Below are 23,854 nucleotides of genomic sequence, written 5' to 3' on the forward strand. Positions count from 1 at the left end.
CACACACACCCAGGGACAGCCAGGGAGACCCAGACAGGCTAGAATAGAATAGATTACTATATTAGGTATGTTGTTCACAGTGACACCAGTGACAGTGACTGATCTGGCAACAGAAGAGAGAGGAGAGATAGAGTCTGGTGGGTTTTGGTTCTCATGAACTGATTTGAGGGGTGGAGAGAGGGAGGGAGATAAAGGGGAATACCTAGTCAGTTGTACAACTGAATGCATTCAACTGAAATGTCTTTCCCATTTATAAAATAATAATGTTTTATTTAACCAGGCAAGTCAGTTAACAACAAATTCTTATTTACAATGGCGGCCAAACCCTAACACAGACGACGCTGGGCCAATTGTGTGCCGCCCTATGGGACTCCCAATCACGGCCGGTTGTGATACAGCCTGGAAACGAATCAGGGTCTGTAGGGATCCCTCTAGCGCTGAAATGCAGTGCCTTAGAATGTTGCGCCACTTGGGAGCCCCAACCCCTCTGAATCAGAGAGGTGTGAGAGAGAGAGATGCAAGAGAGAGGTGTAGAGAGACAGAGTTCCCTTTTGTACTTCAACCATTTGCACATTGTTACAACACTGTATATATACATAATATGACATTTGTAATGTCTTCATTCTTTTGGAACTTCTGTATGTGTAATGTTTACTGTTCATTTGTATAGTTTATTTCACTTTTGTATATTATCTACTTCACTAGCTTTGGCAATGTTAACATATGTTTCCCATGACAATAAAGCCCCTTGAATTGAATTAGAGAGTTAGAGAGACCGGGAAATGAGATAAGAGCACGTCTTCTTATGGTGGTGTGTCTGCCAATGGAAGTGGTAGAGTGAAAAGAAGGAGAGAGACAGATAGATAGTGATGGAGGAAAGTGAGTGATGGAGGGAGAAAGATAGATAGTGATGGAGGAAAGTGAGTGATGGAGGGAGAAAGATAGATAGTGATGGAGGAAAGTGAGTGATGGAGGGAGGAGGGAGAAAGATAGATAGTGATGGAGGAAAGTGAGTGATGGAGGGAGGAGGGAGAAAGATAGATAGTGATGGAGGAAAGTGAGTGATGGAGGGAGGAGGGAGAAAGATAGATAGTGATGGAGGAAAGTGAGTGATGGAGGGAGAAAGATAGATAGTGATGGAGGAAAGTGAGTTATGGAGGGAGGAGGGAGAAAGATAGATAGTGATGGAGGAAAGTGAGTGATGGAGGGAGAAAGATAGATAGTGATGGAGGAAAGTGAGTGATGGAGGGAGGAGGGAGAAAGATAGATAGTGATGGAGGAAAGTGAGTGATGGAGGGAGAAAGATAGATAGTGATGGAGGAAAGTGAGTGATGGAGGGAGGAGGGAGAAAGATAGATAGTGATGGAGGAAAGTGAGTGATGGAGGGAGGAGGGAGAAAGATAGATAGTGATGGAGGAAAGTGAGTGATGGAGGGAGAAAGATAGATAGTGATGGAGGAAAGTGAGTGATGGAGGGAGGAGGGAGAAAGATAGATAGTGATGGAGGAAAGTGAGTGATGGAGGGAGGAGGGAGAAAGATAGATAGTGATGGAGGAAAGTGAGTGATGGAGGGAGAAAGATAGATAGTGATGGAGGAAAGTGAGTGATGGAGGGAGGAGGGAGAAAGATAGATAGTGATGGAGGAAAGTGAGTGATGGAGGGAGAAAGATAGATAGTGATGGAGGAAAGTGAGTGATGGAGGGAGGAGGGAGAAAGATAGATAGTGATGGAGGAAAGTGAGTGATGGAGGGAGAAAGATAGATAGTGATGGAGGAAAGTGAGTGATGGAGGGAGGAGGGAGAAAGATAGATAGTGATGGAGGAAAGTGAGTGATGGAGGGAGGAGGGAGAAAGATAGATAGTGATGGAGGAAAGTGAGTGATGGAGGGAGGAGGGAGAAAGATAGATAGTGATGGAGGAAAGTGAGTGATGGAGGGAGGAGGGAGAAAGATAGATAGTGATGGAGGAAAGTGAGTGATGGAGGGAGGAGGGAGAAAGATAGATAGTGATGGAGGAAAGTGAGTGATGGAGGGAGAAAGATAGATAGTGATGGAGGAAAGTGAGTGATGGAGGGAGAAAGATAGATAGTGATGGAGGAAAGTGAGTGATGGAGGGAGAAAGATAGATAGTGATGGAGGAAAGTGAGTGATGGAGGGAGAAAGATAGATAGTGATGGAGGAAAGTGAGTGATGGAGGGAGAAAGATAGATAGTGATGGAGGAAAGTGAGTGATGGAGGGAGGAGGGAGAAAGATAGATAGTGATGGAGGAAAGTGAGTGATGGAGGGAGAAAGATAGATAGTGATGGAGGAAAGTGAGTGATGGAGGGAGGAGGGAGAAAGATAGATAGTGATGGAGGAAAGTGAGTGATGGAGGGAGGAGGGAGAAAGATAGATAGTGATGGAGGAAAGTGAGTGATGGAGGGAGAAAGATAGATAGTGATGGAGGGAGGAGGGAGAAAGATAGATAGTGATGGAGGAAAGTGAGTGATGGAGGGAGAAAGATAGATAGTGATGGAGGAAAGTGAGTGATGGAGGGAGGAGGGAGAAAGATAGATAGTGATGGAGGAAAGTGAGTGATGGAGGGAGGAGGGAGAAACTTAAAGACAGAAGAGATGAATGGGCTCTCAGCCTTGGTGATTCTAAAAGACACGTGAGAGAAACAGAGAAGCACAATATGAGTGTGTGACTCACTCAGTAAAGAGCTAGTGCAAACACACACACACACACACACACACACACACACACACACACACACACACACACACACACACACACACACACACACACACACACACACACACACACACACACATACACAAACTCATACGTACAAACTGACGTACACACACACTTATACATGAGCTGACTAATATACAGATCAAATACACTCACAGCAAAGGCTGACACATCACATGTAGCTAGATACATATTTTATGTGTGTTTATCTGAAACATATTCACAGATACACACTTTTCATAAAAACATATTCAGAGAACGTTTGCATTAGTGCAGGAACAGCAAACTAGTTCCTAAAAATATTTTTTTTTAATTCAAATTAGTTTTACATTTTTCCTATTTGCTTACAATCCCCTGAGCTTCCACTGTGTTTCGATTATGAGAGCTAGCCTAGCTAGCATCAGTAATGTTGAACAATGAGAGCACTAGCTAACCTAGCCTAGTATTGGCTGTGTTTGAATTGTGAGACATCAATCTAGCCTGGCTAGCATTTCATTTTGAACTGTGAGAGCGGTTAGCTAACCTATTCTAGCATTGTGTTTGAACTGTGAGAGCGGTTAGCTAACCTATTCTAGCATTGTGTTTGAACTGTGAGAGCGGTTAGCTAACCTATTCTAGCATTGTGTTTGAACTGTGAGAGCGGTTAGCTAACCTATTCTAGCATTGTGTTTGAACTGTGAGAGCGGTTAGCTAACCTATTCTAGCATTGTGTTTGAACTGTGAGAGCGGTTAGCTAACCTATTCTAGCATTGTGTTTGAACTGTGAGAGCGGTTAGCTAACCTATTCTAGCATTGTGTTTGAACTGTGAGAGCACTTGCTAGCCTAGTTAGTACAAGCTCTTAGTATAAGCTCTTTTTGAACTTGCCTAGCATTAGCCATGTTTAAAATTATGAGAGCCTTGCTAGTATTAGCTGTATATGAACTATGGTACCTTTATCTAGCCCAACTAGCTCTAGCGTGTTTGAACAGGCTGATACCGGCTGGCCGTTGGCCACTTCTAGTAATCCAGTGTTTGTGTATTTCCTTGTTTGCCCCACATCATTGTTAAAGGAAAGATGACTATGTTACAAAACTCATCATGCCAGTTGTATTTCTGCCAGCCTGAACGGCAATAGCTCAGATACACATGAAAACATTAAATGACCCCTGTAATTGATAAAACATAATTCAGAGCTGCACAAAAACTACATAACATTCAAATAGGTGGATCTTTCCTTTAAATGGCAATTCCGCCACTTTTCAACCTCATATTCATTATCTCCAGCACAATGCCAGTGTCTCTACATATGTGAAAACGGCACGTTTCACTGATCTGTGGTTAAAACAATAAGAAGAAAGGTCCTCATGCATCTCTGTGACATTATTTTTCTTTTGATGATGTCATCAGATATAACATTTTTCCCATATACACTGGTATTGTGCTGGCGATGATGAAAATGAGGTTGAAAAGTGGTGGAATTGCCCTTTAACTCCGCCACTACTGTCTCTGGTGTTGTGCAAACACACTGTGATACACCACAGCTTATATTACTGTCTCTCTCTGTCTGTCTGCAGGTCTGAATCACTGACTGACTGACTGTCTATCGGCAGGTCTGACTGACTGACTGTCTATCGGCAGGTCTGACTGACTGACTGACCTTCTGTCGGCAGGTCTGAATCACTGACTGACTGACTAACTAACTGTCTGACTGTCGGACTGCACAGTGCAACTGCTGGGTTGATTGTGTGTGTGTTATGGTGATTGTCTGTGTATTATTAAGTGTGTGTGTGTTATGGTGGTTGTCTGTTTATTATTAAGTGTGTGTGTTATGGTGGTTGTCTGTGTTTTATTAAGTGTGTGTGTTATGGTGGTTGTCTGTGTATTATTAAGTGTTTGTGTTATGGTGGTTGTCTGTGTATTATTAAGTGTGTGTGTTATGGTGGTTGTCTGTGTATTATTAAGTGTGTGTGTTATGGTGGTTGTCTGTGTTTTATTAAGTGTGTGTGTTATGGTGGTTGTCTGTGTATTATTAAGTGTTTGTGTTATGGTGGTTGTCTGTGTATTATTAAGTGTGTGTGTTATGGTGGTTGTCTGTGTATTATTAAGTGTGCGTTTCCCCTCTGCAGGGATGAAGACCTACCTGATCTCAGGGAGGAAGTTAGAGCATGCTCAGTGTGGTTGCTCTCAGGACATCCTGACCCCGTGCCCTCGCCCCCACACCTCTGCCCTCATGCCTGGGGGGGCTGCTTCCCTCTGTGTGTCCTGCACTGTGAATGGGGAGCAGACAGAGGAGGGGGCCGGACTGAATGGATGCCAGGATGAACATAAGACCAACAGCGCCAAGGTAGATCACACGCCTATCCTGGCACGCAACGACACATCCACACACACACCTACTAATAACACACACCTGCACCACACACTTATCTAACACACATCCCTCTCTCGCCTTCTTCTTCTGTAGTTTACTCCAGGCTGCAGCCCCAGGGCTCTGAATGGCATTCTCAGTCCTCCACTGGAGGACTCGGTGATGGCCAGCCAGAGCTCTCTATGTGACATGCTCCAGGAGAAAGAAAAGAAGACCAGTACGGGCACAGGGACGGGTACCAGCCTGGGTATGGGGGGTCCAGGAGGGGCGGGACCGGGGGGCACAGGCATGGACCACTCCGCCCTCATCCCGCTACGCTCCAAGAACTTCAGGGAGAAGAGTGACGTCCATTTTGTTGATGTCATCAAGGAGGACAGGTGAGGACCGGAGGGAGTATGATGGCTTTTGGCTTTACTTATGAACTGTTTTGAGTTCAGTACATCTAAATAACCTAGATCAGAGTTCAGTCATAAACCCTGACCCTGAACCAGTTTAGAGGGGCATATTAAAGTTGGGAGGTAGTAGGTGGCTTTAGTGGAATGATTGACGGTCTAAAGCTGACCCTGGACTAGTTGATAGGACTAGTTGTTATTTACTACTGCACTGTTGTTAGATACTACTGCACTGCTGTTATATACTTCTGCACTGTTGTTAGATAGTACTGCACTGTTGTTAGATACTACTGCACTGTTAGATACTACTGCACTGTTGTTAGATAGTACTGCACTGTTGTTAGATACTACTGCACTGCTGTTATATACTACTGCACTGCTGTTATTTACTACTGCACTGTTGTTAGATAGTACTGCACTGTTGTTAGATACTACTGCACTGTTATATACTACTGCACTGTGGTTAGATAGTACTGCACTGTTGTTAGATACTACTGCACTGTTGTTATATACTACTGCACTGTTGTTAGATAGTACTGCACTGTTGTTAGATACTACTGCACTGTTAGATACTACTGCACTGTTGTTAGATAGTACTGCACTGTTGTTAGATACTACTGCACTGTTGTTATATACTACTGCACTGTTGTTAGATAGTACTGCACTGTTGTTAGATACTACTGCACTGTTGTTATATACTACTGCACTGTTGTTATATACTACTGCACTGTTGTTAGATACTACTGCACTGTTGTTAGATAGTACTGCACTGTTGTTAGATACTACTGCACTGTTAGATACTACTGCACTGTTGTTAGATAGTACTGCACTGTTGTTAGATACTACTGCACTGTTGTTAGATACTACTGCACTGCTGTTATTTACTACTGCACTGTTAGATACTACTGCACTGTTGTTAGATACTTCTGCACTGTTGTTAGATACTACTGCACTGTTGTTAGATACTACTGCACTGTTGTTAGATACTACTGCACTGTTAGATACTACTGCACTGTTGTTAGATAGTACTGCACTGCTGTTAGGTAGTACTGCACAGCTGTTAGATACTACTGCACTGTTGTTAGATACTACAGCACTGTTGCTAGATACTACTGCACTGTTGTTAGATACTACTGCACTGTTGTTAGATACTACTGCACTGCTGTTATTTACTACTGCACTGTTGTTAGGTAGTACTGCACAGCTGTTAGATACTACTGCACTGTTGTTAGATGCTACTGCACTGTTTTTAGATACTACTGCACTGTTGTTAGATACTACTGCACTGCTGTTAGATACTACTGCACTGTTAGATACTACTGCACTGTTGTTAGATAGTACTGCACTGTTGTTAGATACTACTGCACTGTTGTTAGATACTTCTGCACTGTTAGATACTACTGCACTGTTGTTAGATACTACTGCACTGTTAGATACTTCTGCACTGTTAGATACTACTGCACTGTTGTTATTTACTACTGCACTGTTAGATACTTCTGCACTGTTAGATACTACTGCACTGTTGTTAGATACTACTGCACTGTTGTTAGATACTACTGCACTGTTGTTAGATACTACTGCACTGCTGTTAGATACTACTGCACTGCTGTTAGATACTACTAAACTGTTCGGAGCTAGGAACACAAGCATACTATATACAGGGTCAGTTCCATATTATAATGTACAGGGATACTGGATCTATAGAGGTAGATATGTATAGGGGTAAACATACTATATACAGGGTCAGTACCATATTATAATGTACAGGGATACTGGATCTATAGAGGTAGATATGTATAGGTGTAACGGTTCTCTTGTGGTGAAGGAGAGGCGGACCAAAATGCAGCGTGGTGGTTATTCATGTTCTTTAATGAAGGAACTATACATGAATAAACTAACAAAACAATAAATGTGCGAAAATCTAAACAGTCCTATCTGGTGCAAACACAGAGACAGGAACAATCACCCACAAACACACAGTGAAACCCAGGCTACCTAAGTATGATTCTCAATCAGAGACAACAAATGACACCTGCCTCTGATTGAGAACCATACTAGGCCGAAACATAGAAATACCCAAAACCTAGAAAAACAAACATAGACTGCCCACCCAACTCACGCCCTGAACATGGATAAATACAAAACAAAGGAAATAAAGGTCAGAACGTGACAATAGGGGTACGGATACTATATACAGGGTCAGTACCATATTATAATGTACAGGGATACTGGATCTATAGAGGTAGATATGTATAGAGGTAAACATACTATATACAGGGTCAGTACCATATTATAATGTACAGGGATACTGGATCTATAGAGGTAGATATGTATAGGGGTAAACATACTATATACAGGGTCAGTACCATATTATAATGTACAGGGATACTGGATCTATAGAAGTAGATATGTATAGGTGTAAACATACTATATACAGGGTCAGTTCCATATTATAATGTACAGGGATACTGGATCTATAGAGGTAGATATGTATAGGGGTAAACATACTATATACAGGGTCAGTACCATATTATAATGTACAGGGATACTGGATCTATAGAGGTAGATATGTATAGGGGTAAGGTGACTAGGCATCCGGATATATGATTAACAGAGTAGCAGCAGCGTATATGAAGATTGTATGTGAGTGTGTGTGTGTATAGAGTCAGTATAGATGTGTGTGTTGGGCGTGTCAGTGTGAGTGAGTGTGCATTGAGACAGTATAGATGTGTGTGTTGAGAGTGTCAGTGTGAGTGAGTGTGCATTGAGACAGTATAGATGTGTGTGTTGAGAGTGTCAGTGTGAGTGAGTGTGCATTGAGACAGTATAGATGTGTGTGTTGAGCGTGTCAGTGTGTGTCAGTGTGCATTGAGACAGTATAGATGTGTGTGTTGGGCGTGTCAGTGTGCATTGAGACAGTATAGATGTGTGTGTTGAGAGTGTCAGTGTGAGTGAGTGTGCATTGAGACAGTATAGATGTGTGTGTTGAGCGTGTCAGTGTGTGTCAGTGTGCATTGAGACAGTATAGATGTGTGTGTTGAGAGTGTCAGTGTGTGTCAGTGTGCATTGAGACAGTATAGATGTGTGTGTTGAGAGTGTCAGTGTGTGTCAGTGTGCATTGAGACAGTATAGATGTGTGTGTTGAGCGTGTCAGTGTGTGTCAGTGTGCATTGAGACAGTATAGATGTGTGTGTTGAGCGTGTCAGTGTGTGTCAGTGTGCATTGAGACAGTGCAAGAATAAAAATAACTAAAGGGTCAACTTAGACAGACAGATCGTCTGTGTAGACATTTGTTAGCTCTTCAGCAGTCTTATGGCTTGGGGATAGAAGCTGTTCAGGAGCCTGCTGGTGTCAGACTTGATACACGGGCACCGCTTGCCTTGCGGAAGCAGAGAGAACAGTCTATGGTTTGGCTGGTTTAGGATTACCAACAGTGGTGATTAGTGGTGACAGCGTATATATTTTAAGTCAGTCACTAAGGGAGGAATCCCAGTTTGAGATGCATGCACTTAACCTCGATGATCATGTAAATAATGCATAGATGTCAATGGATGATTCAAGTCATGCATGCAGAAGTCGAGTTAAAGTTAGGATTCCCCCCTAAAACCCTCTACCTGTCTTTTCCTCAATCTATTCTCCTCTTTCAAGTCTGATGAAGGACTACTTCTTCAAGCCTCCCATCAACAAGCTGAGCCTCAACTTCCTGGAGAGACCTCTGGAGACAGCCTACCGCATCAGCTACCAGGAGGAGGTACACACACACACACACACACACACACACACACCCTCAATCCGTGTCAGTCAAAGCCGTATTGACCACGTGTTCATACGAAGCCCCCTGCTGGTGTGTATAATATGTTTCAGTTCTAACAGTTTGACCACATTATAGTAGTAGTAATCTGAACTTTATCTTCTCTCTCTGTCCCTGTGTGGTTCCCCTTCCTTTCTCCTCTCCTTCTCTCTCTGTCCCTGTGTGGTTCCCCTTCCTTTCTCCTCTCCTCCTCTCTCTGTCCCTGTGTGGTTCCCCTTCCTTTCTCCTCTCCTCCTCTCTCTGTCCCTGTGTGGTTCCCCTTCCTTTCTCCTCTCCTCCTCTCTCTGTCCCTGTGTGGTTCCCCTTCATTTCTCCTCTCCTCCTCTCTCTGTCCCTGTGTGTTTCCCCTTCCTTTCTCCTCTCCTTCTCTCTCTGTCCCTGTGTGGTTCCTCTTCCTTTCTCCTCTCCTTCTCTCTCTGTCCCTGTGTGGTTCCCCTTCCTTTCTCCTCTCCTTCTCTCTCTGTCCCTGTGTGGTTCCCCTTCCTTTCTCCTCTCCTTCTCTCTCTGTCCCTGTGTGGTTCCCCTTCCTTTCTCCTCTCCTTCTCTCTCTGTCCCTGTGTGGTTCCCCTTCCTTTCTCCTCTCCTTCTCTCTCTGTCCCTGTGTGGTTCCCCTCTCATCCCAAGTGTCGAACCACCTCTCCCCTTCCTTTCTCCTCTCCTTCTCTCTCTGTCCCTGTGTGGTTCCCCTCTCATCCCAAGTGTCGAACCACCTCTCCCCTTCCTTTCTCCTCTCCTCCTCTCTCTGTCCCTGTGTGGTTCCCCTCTCATCCCAAGTGTCGAACCACCTCTCCCCTTCCTTTCTCCTCTCCTTCTCTCTCTGTTCCTGTGTGGTTCCCCTCTCATCCCAAGTGTCGACCCACCTCTCCCCTTCCTTTCTCCTCTCCTTCTCTCTCTGTCCCTGTGTGGTTCCCCTCTCATCCCAAGTGTCGAACCACCTCTCCCCTTCCTTTCTCCTCTCCTTCTCTCTCTGTCCCTGTGTGGTTCCCCTCTCATCCCAAGTGTCGAACCACCTCTCCCCTTCCTTTCTCCTCTCCTTCTCTCTCTGTCCCTGTGTGGTTCCCCTCTCATCCCAAGTGTCGAACCACCTCTCCCCTTCCTTTCTCCTCTCCTTCTCTCTCTGTCTCTGACTACTCTCTCCCCTCCAGGTGGAGACCCAGGCCCCCGTGCAGACCTCTCTATGTCTCTGACTACTCTCTCCCCTCCAGGTGGAGACCCAGGCCCCGGTGCAGACCTCTCTATGTCTCTGACTACTCTCTCCCCTCCAGGTGGAGACCCAGGCCCCGGTGCAGACCTTCTCTCTATGTCTCTGACTACTCTCTCCCCTCCAGGTGGAGACCCAGGCCCCGGTGCAGACCTTCTCTCTATGTCTCTGACTACTCTCTCCCCTCCAGGTGGAGACCCAGGCCCCGGTGCAGACCTCTCTATGTCTCTGACTACTCTCTCCCCTCCAGGTGGAGACCCAGGCCCCGGTGCAGACCTTCTCTCTATGTCTCTGACTACTCTCTCCCCTCCAGGTGGAGACCCTGGCCCCGGTGCAGACCTTCTCTCTGTCTCTGACTACTCTCTCCCCTCCAGGTGGAGACCCAGGCCCCGGTGCAGACCTTCTCTCTATGTCTCTGACTACTCTCTCCCCTCCAGGTGGAGACCCAGGCCCCCGTGCAGACCTCTCTATGTCTCTGACTACTCTCTCCCCTCCAGGTGGAGACCCAGGCCCCGGTGCAGACCTCTCTATGTCTCTGACTACTCTCTCCCCTCCAGGTGGAAACCCAGGCCCCGGTGCAGACCTTCTCTCTATCTCTCTGACTACTCTCTCCCCTCCAGGTGGAGACCCAGGCCCCGGTGCAGACCTTCTCTCTCTGTCTCTGACTACTCTCTCCCCTCCAGGTGGAGACCCAGGCCCCGGTGCAGACCTCTCTATGTCTCTGACTACTCTCTCCCCTCCAGGTGGAGACCCAGGCCCCGGTGCAGACCTCTCTATGTCTCTGACTACTCTCTCCCCTCCAGGTGGAGACCCAGGCCCCGGTGCAGACCTTCTCTCTATGTCTCTGACTACTCTCTCCCCTCCAGGTGGAGACCCAGGCCCCGGTGCAGACCTCTCTATGTCTCTGACTACTCTCTCCCCTCCAGGTGGAGACCCAGGCCCCGGTGCAGACCTTCTCTCTCTGTCCCTGTGTGGTTCCCCTCTCATCCCAAGTGTCGAACCACCTCTCCCCTTCCTTTCTCCTCTCCTTCTCTCTCTGTCCCTGTGTGGTTCCCCTCTCATCCCAAGTGTCGAACCACCTCTCCCCTTCCTTTCTCCTCTCCTTCTCTCTCTGTCCCTGTGTGGTTCCCCTCTCATCCCAAGTGTCGAACCACCTCTCCCCTTCCTTTCTCCTCTCCTTCTCTCTCTGTCCCTGTGTGGTTCCCCTCTCATCCCAAGTGTCGAACCACCTCTCCCCTTCCTTTCTCCTCTCCTTCTCTCTCTGTCCCTGTGTGGTTCCCCTCTCATCCCAAGTGTCGAACCACCTCTCCCCTTCCTTTCTCCTCTCCTTCTCTCTCTGTCTCTGACTACTCTCTCCCCTCCAGGTGGAGACCCAGGCCCCGGTGCAGACCTCTCTATGTCTCTGACTACTCTCTCCCCTCCAGGTGGAGACCCAGGCCCCGGTGCAGACCTCTCTATGTCTCTGACTACTCTCTCCCCTCCAGGTGGAGACCCAGGCCCCGGTGCAGACCTTCTCTCTATGTCTCTGACTACTCTCTCCCCTCCAGGTGGAGACCCAGGCCCCGGTGCAGACCTTCTCTCTATGTCTCTGACTACTCTCTCCCCTCCAGGTGGAGACCCAGGCCCCCGTGCAGACCTCTCTATGTCTCTGACTACTCTCTCCCCTCCAGGTGGAGACCCAGGCCCCGGTGCAGACCTCTCTATGTCTCTGACTACTCTCTCCCCTCCAGGTGGAGACCCAGGCCCCGGTGCAGACCTTCTCTCTATCTCTCTGACTACTCTCTCCCCTCCAGGTGGAGACCCAGGCCCCGGTGCAGACCTCTCTATGTCTCTGACTACTCTCTCCCCTCCAGGTGGAGACCCAGGCCCCGGTGCAGTCCTTCTCTCTATCTCTCTGACTACTCTCTCCCCTCCAGGTGGAGACCCTGGCCCCGGTGCAGACCTTCTCTCTATCTCTCTGACTACTCTCTCCCCTCCAGGTGGAGACCCAGGCCCCGGTGCAGACCTCTCTATGTCTCTGACTACTCTCTCCCCTCCAGGTGGAGACCCAGGCCCCGGTGCAGACCTTCTCTCTATGTCTCTGACTACTCTCTCCCCTCCAGGTGGAGACCCAGGCCCCGGTGCAGACCTTCGCCAGCCCTACCTTCAGCTCCTTCCTGGATGTTCTCCTATCCTGCTCTGTGTTCCTCGCCCTCACCTTGGCCTGCTTCCTGGTTCCCATGGTCACCATGGAGACGCCTCCGGCAACCGTCCTGGGATTGGCTACCGCTGCTGGTCTGTTAGAGCTGGTCTCCCTGGTGCTGTCCATACGGTGAGAGATGGAGGGGGGAGATAGTGGGAGGGAGAGAGGGTGGGTAGAGTGAAAAGTGTCTGCTGGAGTTGGTCTCCCTGTTGCTATATGGAGGAATGAGAAATTAGGGAGGGAGGGAGAGAGAATGAACTGATAGGGATGTGAGTCAGTGTATCACAATGTTGTCCTTTATTGCTATTTACTTGTCCCTCCTTTCCTCACCTCCTCGCCCTCGGCCCCCTGCAGTATGACGTTCTACCTGGACAACGTGTTGAGCTGTACCCAGACCTTGCTGAGGGTGGTGTCAGGCTGGATCCCCCGTCATGTGATCGGGGCCGTGCTGGTCTCACTTCCTGCCGTGTCCGTGTTCTCACACCTCGCCTGCAGCCTCCACCTGCCCATCCAGGTAAGGAGAGATAGAGAGGGTAAAGGAGGAGGGCAGACATGGGGTTCTAGTCAGGGATCGTCAAAAGGGGTTTGAACGCTGGTCGAGATGACAGATGGCAAATGCATTACTGCTAACAACACCTATTTACAATAAAAGGTGTTCTCAAGTGTGTGGGACTAAGTGTCAAGAGCATTGAGTTATACTTAGTCCACAGTTGTAGGACCCACTAGAAAGTGCCAGTGTTTCAGAGAGAGAAACAGTCAATGGAAAATGGAGAGGTCTATACTTGTTTCACAGATTTTTGACATTCTCCTCCTATCAAATCCTTTATGTGGAAGAGATAGAGGTCCTAGTTTGGGCAGAGGCTAACTACACACTGCACATTGTTTTCTCTAGCCTTATTCTGAGTCCGGAGCTGCTGCCATAGGGCTCTGGTCAAAAGGTAGTGCACTATACTACTATACCTGGCCGTGCTGCTGCTCCAGTTTTAACTGTTCTGCCTGTGATTATTATTATTTGACCATGCTGGTCATTTATGAACATTTGAACATCTTGGCCATATTCTGTTATAATCTCCACCCGGCACAGCCAGAAGAGGACTTCGTAGCCTGGTTCCTCTCTAGGTTTCTTCCTAGGTTTTGGCCTTTCTAGGGAGTTTTTCCTAGCCACCGTGCTTCTACACCTGCATTGCTTGCTGTTTGGGGTTTTAGGCTGGGTTTCTGTACAGCATTTTGAGATATCAGCTGATGTACGAAGGGCTTTATAAATAAATTAGATTTGATTTGATTATATAGGGAATAGGGGGTCATGTGGGATGCACCCAAGTCATGACTGCTCACAAGTCAAGCTGGTGTGTTTTGATATCTTGTTTGGCAAGGATCCCCCATACACTTACACACACACACACACACACACACACATACACAAAACATGGAAGAGAGAGGGATACCTGGCAGAGAGAGAGGGGGATGGATGGATGGAGGGATGAAAGAGAGGGATGGATTGGACGAGAGTGATGAATAATATGGCAGAGAAAGAGAAGATGTGTGTGAGAGGGATAGAAGGGAGGGATGGAAGCATGGAGAGAGAGATGGAGGGATGGAAGAGAAGGATGGAAGCATGGAGAGAGAGATGGAGGGATAGAAGGGAGGGATGGAAGCATGGAGAGAGAGATGGAGGGATGGAAGGGAGGGATGGAAGCATGGAGAGAGAGATGGAGGGAGGGAAGAGAGTTGTGTTAAGTTGTCATCATAAGTCTGTACTAACTACTCTACAGGGGATTCAACTATTGATGTGCGTGTGGGTGTGTGTTCACCCATGCCACTGGTGTGCATAAGGCATGTGCTCACAGGTGTGAGTGTGTTGAGGGTGTTGGTGGGGAAGTATGTTTATGTTACCATATGTAATATATTGTGTGAGTACTCTTGTGTACCAGGGTCAAGTTCCATTTCAATTCAGTCAATTTGGGAAATAACCTGAAATTCCAATTCCCGATTTCTTCTCATAGAGAAGCATTGATGAAAATTGGAATTTCAGTTTACACAAACAAATGTTGTGTGTCCTCCCTCTAGGTAACCATGTTCCTGTGCTGTGCAGTGACCATAGCCATCATCCAGTACTGTAACTTCTGCCAGCTGAGTTTCTGGATGAGATCTGCCCTGGCCACAGCTGTTGGTGTGGCTCTACTAGTGCTGCTCCACAGCCCCCTCAACAGGACAGGGTTAGTACTACAGCCAATACGTATTTACGACCCATTCAGAACTTTAATCCAATACACATTTTCGCGTACACATATTTTGCAGATGTTATCACGTGTGTGCAGTAATACCTGACAATACAAAACAATACACCAAAATCCCCAAAATAAAAGAAAGGAATTAAGAAATATATAAATATTAGCAATCCGCATGTCTGTTCTTCTTATTGGTGTCCTTTAGTGGTGTTTTACTGGCAGCAATTTGACCATGAAGGCCTGATTCATGCAGTCTCCTCTGAACAGTTGATGTTGAGATGTGTCTGTTACTTGAACTATTTGAGGCTGGTAACTCTAATGAACTGATCCTCTGCAGCAGAGGTAACTCTGGGGCTTCCTTTCCTGTGGCGGTCCTCATGAGAGCCACTTTCATCATAGCACTTGATAGTTTTTGCGACTGCACTTGAAGAAACTTTCAAAGTTCTTGAATTTCTTAAAGTAATAATGATCTGTCATTTCTCTTTGCTCATTTGAGCTGTTCTTGCCATAATATGGACTTTGTCTTTTACCAAATAGGGCTATCTTCTATTTACCACCCCAACCTTGTCACAACACTAATGATTGGCTCAAACCCATTAAGGAAAGAAATTCCACAAGTGAACTTTTAACAAATGCATTCCAGGTGACTGCCTCATGAAGCTGGTTGAGAGAATGCCATGAGTGTGCAAAGCTGTCATCAAGGCAAAGGGTGGCTACTTTGAAGAATCTCAAATATATTTTGATTTGTTTAACACTCTTTTAGTTACTACATGAGGGGTGAATTATTACATGTGTTATTCGTAGTTTTGACATATTCTACAATGTAGAAAATAGTAACAATAAAGAACAACCCTGGAATGAGTAGGTGTGCCCAAACTTCTGACTGGTACTGTATATGATTGTGTGTATAGGCATTATGGACAATATATGAATAGAAAAGGTGTGTAGAGCTGTAGTTATATAGGATGATCAACTAGAATACAGTATATATACGTATGAAGTGGGTAAAACAGGATGTTAACAGTGTTCCATGACTGTGTACATAGGGCAGCAGTCTCTAAGGTGGAGGGTAGAGTACCGGGTGGTATCCGGCTAGTATCAGTGACTAAAGTTCAGGGCAGGGTACTGGGCGGAGGCCGGCTTGTGGTGACTGTTTAACAGTCTGATGCACCTGGACTGTCTCCACCTTCTAGAGGGAAGCGGGGGGAAACCTATACAACATTATGAAGATGTTATACCTTATGTTATAATGGTACAACTTTAAGCTATAATTATTTTATTTTTCAATTGTATAGCTTGCAGTTTATTTGCCATTAGTCAGCCGTTAGTCAGCATTTTATGACATACACAATATGCACATTAAATACACAATATACCTCTCTCTCCCCTTGGCTCTTAGGAAATGTTTATATTCATCAGTTTGTGAGCCAAGTTGTGTGTGTGTTGGAGTGTGTTGGAGTGTGAGTGTGTTGGAATGTGTTATCACACTTGTGTTTAACTCACAGGAGTCATTCTAAGAGGTTGATATGAATTAGTCAGCCGTGTGTGTGTGTGTGTGTGTGTGTGTGTGTGTGTGTGTGTGTGTAACTGACGGGAGTCACTCTGTCTTGCAGCTCCAGTAATGACAGTTCTCCAGCGATGGGGTGAGTGTTGCCATGGAGACGCAGCATGTTGATGGATGAGTGACATTTGGGAGGGTGACGGGGGTGAAAGGGGAGAAGAGGGGCCCGTCTTTCTATTTCTCCCTCTCTTCACTCTCTCTCCTCTCACTCTCTTTTCTCTCTCCTCTCCTCTCTTTTCTCAAACTGTGAAGTATGGCTGGTGTAATCATAGCAGCTAAATGTCAGCAGCAGTGGCTATGTCTGCATCTCAAAGGCACCCTATTCCCTACTTTTGACCAGGGCCCATAGGGAATAGGGTGCCATTTGGGACAGGTTCTGTGAGTCAGACTGGCTAGCTGGTCCTATTTATACGAGTCACGGGTTAAGCTCAACTGTGGGAGAGATGCTGCAGGTAGAGGATCTCGAATAATACATAGAGCATGAAGGACCATGTTGGCCTTTTTTAACAAGAGGGAGAATGAGTTGAATTGATGCTACGATGTGTATCTTTGAGCCTATAGCCAAGTGATTTAAGTTGTGAAAGTGCTTGGCATGTATAGCGTGGTACGGTAGACACTGAATGGGTGTGGTTCATGGTAATGCAACTGCTGCGTATCGATATCAACCTCCTCCCTTCTGTCTGTCTCTCAGTCTGTATGTCTGTGTCTCGGTCTGTCTCTTGGTCTGTCTGTCTCTCGGTCTGTATGTCTGTGTCTCGGTCTGTCTGTCTCTTGGTCTGTCTGTCTGTCTCTCTCTCTTTCGGTCTGTCTGTCTGTCTGTCTGTCTCTCGGTCTGTCTGTCTGTCTCTCTCTCTCGGTAGGTCTGTCTGTCTCTAGGTCTGTCTGTCTCTCTCTCTCGGTAGGTCTGTCTGTCTCTCGGTCTGTATGTCTGTGTCTCGGTCTGTCTGTCTCTTGGTCTGTCTGTCTGTCTCTCTCTCTTTCGGTCTGTCTGTCTGTCTGTCTGTCTGTCTGTCTGTCTCTCGGTCTGTCTGTCTCTCTCTCGGTAGGTCTGTCTGTCTCTAGGGCTGTCTGTCTCTAGGTCTGTCTGTCTCTAGGTCTGTCTGTCTCTCTGTGTGTCTTTCTGTTTGTCTTGTCTCATGACTGTCTGGCTGGCTGGCTCCGTCTGTCTACCTCTCTCTACACCCTCCCTTTTTATCTCTCTCTCGCTTTATCTCTCACATTCTCTCTCTCTGTCTACCCATCTCTCTCTACACCCTCCTTTCTTTCTCTCTCTTTCTTTCTAGCCACCACACCACTCCTTCCTCTCTCTGTCTGCCCTCATCTACCTCCTGCCCTCTTCTAATTTTCTCCTTCTCTTTTCCAGTAACCTCACCAATGAGACATGGTCCACTCCAGAACCACGTCCAGACGCCATGGACCCCGTGAGACCCCTAGACCTACTGGTCCCAGAAGCAGTACTCACCTACTTCCTCCTCCTCCTATTGGTCTGGTTCCTGAACCACGAGTTTGAGGTCAGCTACCGTCTCCATTACCATGGCAACATAGAGGCCGACAAGCACCGCGTCAAGATCCAGAACATGCGGGACCAGGCCGACTGGTTGCTAGGCAACATCATCCCAATCCATGTCGCCGAGCAGCTCAAGGTGACCCAGTCGTACTCCAAAAATCACGACAACGCCGGGGTTATCTTTGCGAGTATTGTGAATTTTTCTGAATTCTACGAGGAAAGTTACGAAGGCGGGAAGGAGTGTTACCGAGTGCTCAATGAGCTCATCGGCGACTTCGACGAGTTGCTACGGAAACCGGACTTCGCCAACGTGGAGAAGATCAAGACGATCGGCGCCACGTACATGGCGGCGTCCGGGCTGAACCCTCAACAGTGCATTGACGACTCCCACCCAAACTCTAACCACCTGAGGGCGCTGTTTGACTTCGCCCTCGAGATGATGGGTGTTTTGGACGACTTCAATAAAAACATGCTAGGCTTTGGGTTTAAGCTCCGTATCGGGTTCAACCATGGTCCCCTGACAGCGGGGGTGATCGGCACTACCAAGTTGCTCTACGACATCTGGGGAGACACAGTGAATATTGCGAGTCGCATGGACTCTACAGGGGTGGAGTGTCGGGTACAGGTGAGTGAGGAGAGCCACTCGGCGCTCAGCGGAATGGGCTTAGAGTTTGACTACCGCGGTACCGTCAACGTCAAGGGCAAAGGTCAAATGAGGACCTTCCTGTATCCCAGGAGCGCTGAAAGAGGTGGGCAGCTATTGGCTGAGCCTTGGCTACAGCCACATCAATTAGTTGCTGTTTTGCCCCCGGTGAAACCTGTCCAATCACAGGCAGCCGTTGGACCCGTGGGGGAAGGGGACGCCGTTAATACGACCAATTCTGATGCAAGTGCCAATGCGCCAGCCCCTCCTCCTTTATCCTCTTCTTACACTCCTCCCACATCCTCCTCTTCCTCCACATTCACCCCCCAAGCCTCTTCCATAGGACCTCCTGTAGTTCCTTCAGGACTAGGGCCAGAGCCAGGCCCGGCCAAGTCCTGCGGGGTGAGGGCAGATCGGGCAGAGGGGTACAGGGACGCTCCTCCAACTCCACCAGGAATCCCCCAAACTGGGGCTGGCCACCCCGCTGCTACGGGCACGGACCCTCACCCCCTTACCCTGGACCTAGACCCGGAGCTAGTACCCTGTACCTTGGCACAGCCTGAGGAAGAGGAAGAGGAGGAAGCGAATGAGCTGACAAAGCTCAATAAGGAGGATTTCATGTCACGCCTTTGATCCATCAAGTGCTGATCTAGGATCAGCTCCCCCTTATCCATATAATCCTATTCATTATGATTTTAAAGTCGAAACTGATCCTCGATCAGCACTCCTTTCTCTGAGCTGAGCTGAAGACAGAAGTAGCTACAGATACAGGTTTGTAGGGATGGGGGTAGTTTTTCCCCCCTAACTTATCCATTAATCACCTTTCTGAACCAAAACAGATGTTTTCACATGATGAAATGTGACTGCAGACAGAGTGACCTTTGGACATTGACTTGTAGTCAAGCAATGATGTCTCATCACTTTTCTATAGGAAGGGGGAGGGCTGTGTTGAGCACAGTTATTGTGGCACAATATAAAGCAGGGGGAGGGAGGAGGAGGAGTAGAGAAAGGGTTTTTGCTTGTTGGTGTTGAGGTTTTATTTGTCTTATGCTTTGGTTGATATGTAAAGAAGTGCCTTCAGGACAAGAACCGTTAACGAACAAGAAATGAATATGGAACAAAAACACAAAAAAGGTTGGAACAATCTTTAGCATGACTTCTTTTTTCTATTTCAAACCTCGTCTACCGATGATGCTGTGGTTCTTTTACTACAAGTTGTTTTTTCAATGCAATTTATTTAGTTATTGTATCGTTGTCGTTTGTGCCATATTCAGTTTTTCACTTGATCAGTTGTAGCCTGTTCGCCTGACCGTAAAGGGAAATAAATGACGTGCCAGACAGTGGTGGATCATGGGTAAGAAGCAGGGAGTTATGGGTAGAATAAGGGAATGACAAAAAGCAGTGTTATTGGTGTTTCTGCTTTGAGACGATGGCTTAGAGTGTTTGTGATGTGCTACATAGACCCAATACTAAAGGGAAAACCAACATAGGGATTTATCTTCACACTGACACTTTTTTATGTACAACTTTACAGGAAACACGTTTTTTTTTAAAGAAACTTCCGTACAGCTTCTTTAAGTGGTCTGTGGAACATAACTGTCAGAACCACAGATCTCCTCGCTGGGTCTCACACAACTTCTCCTAGACCTCTCCTAAATGGAAATGGCAAATTGGGATGGTAGCCCATACCAAACAGTCTTGACAGTAAGAAAACTGAACACATACGTTATAGCACTCTCAAGTAACGATTATACTCTAACAAGTATACTGAAAAAGCACACATCTAAAAATCGTTTAAGGGAATCATAGTGTTGGAAATTAAAGGGACTATTTGGTTATATCAAAATGGGAAAGCACTTAAAATCTTTAGGGATAATATGTGTTAAAAGTATGACATTCGCCAAAAGGAACAGAATTCATTACAAACAGTTTATTAACATGTTATAACATGTATTAATGTGTATTGAAGTGAAAACTCAAGTTTGTATGAAGTTCTATCCATTGTGTTAGTTGCCACAGAAACAAATGATTTTGACCGACACCAGATTCAACCAATGGCTAATCACGGCTGCCTTTAGCTTTGTGTGACATGCTGGTTGGGGTGGGACGTTTAATCTTTTATCCAATCACAGCCTCTGCATGAGGGAGGCTCTACTGTATTAATGTACTTAAAATGTGCCACTTTCATCAAGTTATTATTTGGGTGCAATGCAACCTATATTTTTCAAAGTTTTCCTTTTCGAGTACATTTTTTGTAGTGCCTAAAAAATATATTTTTTGTTGAGTTAGTATGATGATGATAGCAATGATGATGATTGTATGTTTTATGAAATGATGAATCGCCTTGAGCAGTTCCAACTGCAACTCCTGTTTTGAGAAAATCAACATCTTGCTCACTTGGTTTTTTCTTTCTCTCTCTCTCTCTGACTGATTCTCTGTGAATTCTATGTGAAGGGTGGTGTGCCCAAGGTCTCTTCCGTGCTCCCTCGCTTTTCTCTTTTCTCTCACCTTGCCTTTTCCCCTCTTTTCTGCTCAAGCTTTTACTTCTGAAAGGAAGGGTCTATAGGGGATTCATCTGTAGCCCTGTCACTTTTGTGTCTTACATTTCAGACAGAAAGTAGTAGGAAAATCTGTGTGTATGTGTGTATGTGTGTATGTGTGTATGTGTGCGTGTGTGCTTTTCCCCCCAAGTCTATTTGACTAAGGAGAAAGACTGAAAGTTGAAGTTGCCCCATGGTGCTGATCAAGGGTCAGTTTTGTGTTTTAATTCCTAATGGTCGATGCTCGGACTTGGATCTGATGAGTAATCTTTTGGGATACCTCTACTCTAAACTGCAGGGAGAACCAATAAGAGCTAGTTTAAGGGTCTTTAAGTGGGCTATCAGACAAGTTATAAACATACGATACGAATCAAAGCAGATGGCCTATAACTTCAAGGTGAGTGCCCATAAAAAGATCTAGAAATAGTATTACATCGGAATTAAGTGCTATATGTTGTTCATATTATGCCAATGTACCCTTGCCAAAATGCTGAGTCTATTTAGAGTTTGGGACTTTTGTTTACCTACCACCAATATGTACTTCTAATATGTCAGTGCCTTTTATTAGACATCTTGTGTGGATGTAGTTTGGTGGCTTATTGTCAGCCTTCTTGATATTTTTATCCTCAAATGCCTTTCCACTTCCAATAACTTTGTAGCACATTCATAGGTTCTATATATCTGACTATAGCTAATAATTCGACACACACCATTTTTATATTATGAATTAAAGTACTGTGGATCTTTGTATTAAATATTTGGATATATTTTTATTTATCACACATGAAAAAAAGCCACACTTTATCTTTCACTTCCACAGAAGCATACCGTATTTACCATCAATCGTGTATCTATCTGGTTTATGATTACTTAAGTAAGTGTTTGTGCATTGAATCACACTTGTATTTATGTTGTTAGTTAGAGTGAGGAGGAGTACAGTAGCGATTTGTATTGAGTTTGGAGTGAAAGGGCACAGTAACCAAGACTGGTATCCAAGGGACAATTTTTTTTTTTAAGGGAACTAGGCAGAACACGGAGGAGGGATATGGGCATGTCACCCTCTTACTAAAACCTTCACCAATACTGAGAAATAAAAAAGGGAATAGAAGTAAAAACGAAACTGTCTCCAACTCTGTGCTCTCTGGTAAAAAGGGAGGAATGGGCGGGAATGACTTTGACTTTGCTTGTTTGAGTCTGAAATTTTCACCACTTTGCTCTGTGTGTGTGTGTGTGTGTGTGTGTGTATGTGTGTGTGTGTGTGTGTGTGTGTGTGTGTGTGTGTGTGTGTGTGTGTGTGATTGCCTGTGTGTTTGCGTGGACATACTTATGCTTTTTGCTACCACTTCTCACCCATACACTCCCGCAATTAGTCATTGATTTCTTTCTTTGCCTCTCTTGACATTTCTAACCAACCTTAGGGTTTGTTTGTTAGCTTTCATGACATGGATAAAGCCTCCAGAAGTCTATTTTAATTGAGCCCAATTCAAAAGAATATATAATATATATGCCATTTAGCAGACACTTTTAAACAAAGTGACTTACAGTCATGCATACATTTTACATATGGGTGGTCCTGGGAATCAAACACACAATCCTGGCATTACAAGCGCTATGCCCTACCAACCAGGCCATACAGGACCCAACTAAGCCATACAGGATAATTATGCTATACAATATCTAATACGAATTGGGAGACAAAAGCCAACAACGAACAAACGAATTATTCAGTAATTAACATAAGCTTTAACAAGGACGCATGGAACAGATAGATTAAATATATATTGTTTGAACTGAACCAGTGTCTGGGCCTGTGTTTCTTTTTACAGAAAAAGTCCTTTTACCAGGCCTTCACTCTAGTAAGTACAATTTGAATTGTTGAGAAAACATAGTTTTTCTTCCTCTTTTTACTGTTTGAGGTGCAGGTATACTAAATATTTGTGGGTGTGTTAGCACATTCAAACTATCATCACAAGCAAAAACAAAGTTGATAATTCACTCGCGATTAAATTGCACACTCACTTTCTTTCACCGCTATGGTAAATGAACTATAGTAAATTAGCTCCATGTGTTATTTCCACACTGGGGATAACGATATTGGAAAAAGCCAAAGTGTTTAAATTTGTTGATCTGAGATGTATGTTATTGTGTTTTTTTGCTTGTTTATATTTGCCATTTTTCAATCAGTCAGTGTGCTATTGTTTGTTTATTTGTTATTGTGCACATTAACCATAGCCAATGTATCATTTTTAAACACGATGAACATAATCTGTATACAGTTGCACAAGGCACTCACTATGTATGTACATATGCAATATGTATTTGATGTCACATTTATGATTTTGTTTCAACTTTTTGTACATGTGCCTGAGCCAGATTTGGACTTTTTGTGAAAATCGATGAACAGGAGAACACTTCCATATCAAACTGTTGTGTCATCTGCCTGGCTGTCTGGGTGACTTTGTGAGTGATATATTACGTATGATCTTTCAAGGGCTTGTGTCAAAATAAGTATTTTAGATGCTGCAAGTGCGGCAATATTTCTACCATAATTATGACAACCACCAATCCCCTGCAACTAGCATAAGTACAATAGTAAAATATTTTGGTCCTTAATTCAAGAGTTAATGTGTTAATTCAATGTTAATGTGGAGACCTATTAGGCTTATTAGACAGTCCAAAGTCCATCACACTGACATTGATTCAAAG

At 45.4% G+C, this 23,854-nt stretch overlaps 1 protein-coding gene across 1 annotated transcript in view; it reads left to right on the plus strand.

The window, feature by feature from the left end:
* The window catches only part of LOC110485545 (adenylate cyclase type 9), a 104,574-nt gene extending 80,999 nt beyond the window's left edge, over positions 1-23,575 (plus strand). Inside the window, exons 5-12 of the mRNA XM_036949228.1 lie at positions 4,842-5,059; positions 5,180-5,460; positions 9,124-9,226; positions 12,590-12,798; positions 13,024-13,183; positions 14,737-14,885; positions 16,511-16,540; positions 17,822-23,575. Coding sequence (XP_036805123.1) covers positions 4,842-5,059; positions 5,180-5,460; positions 9,124-9,226; positions 12,590-12,798; positions 13,024-13,183; positions 14,737-14,885; positions 16,511-16,540; positions 17,822-19,241 — 2,570 coding nt within the window. The 3' untranslated portion in view covers positions 19,242-23,575. The remainder of the gene's footprint in view (positions 1-4,841; positions 5,060-5,179; positions 5,461-9,123; positions 9,227-12,589; positions 12,799-13,023; positions 13,184-14,736; positions 14,886-16,510; positions 16,541-17,821) is intronic.
* Positions 23,576-23,854: the final 279 nt, after the last annotated feature.

This window comes from Oncorhynchus mykiss, chromosome 17, assembly GCF_013265735.2.
Source record: "Oncorhynchus mykiss isolate Arlee chromosome 17, USDA_OmykA_1.1, whole genome shotgun sequence".
NCBI classification, from domain to species: domain Eukaryota; kingdom Metazoa; phylum Chordata; class Actinopteri; order Salmoniformes; family Salmonidae; genus Oncorhynchus; species Oncorhynchus mykiss.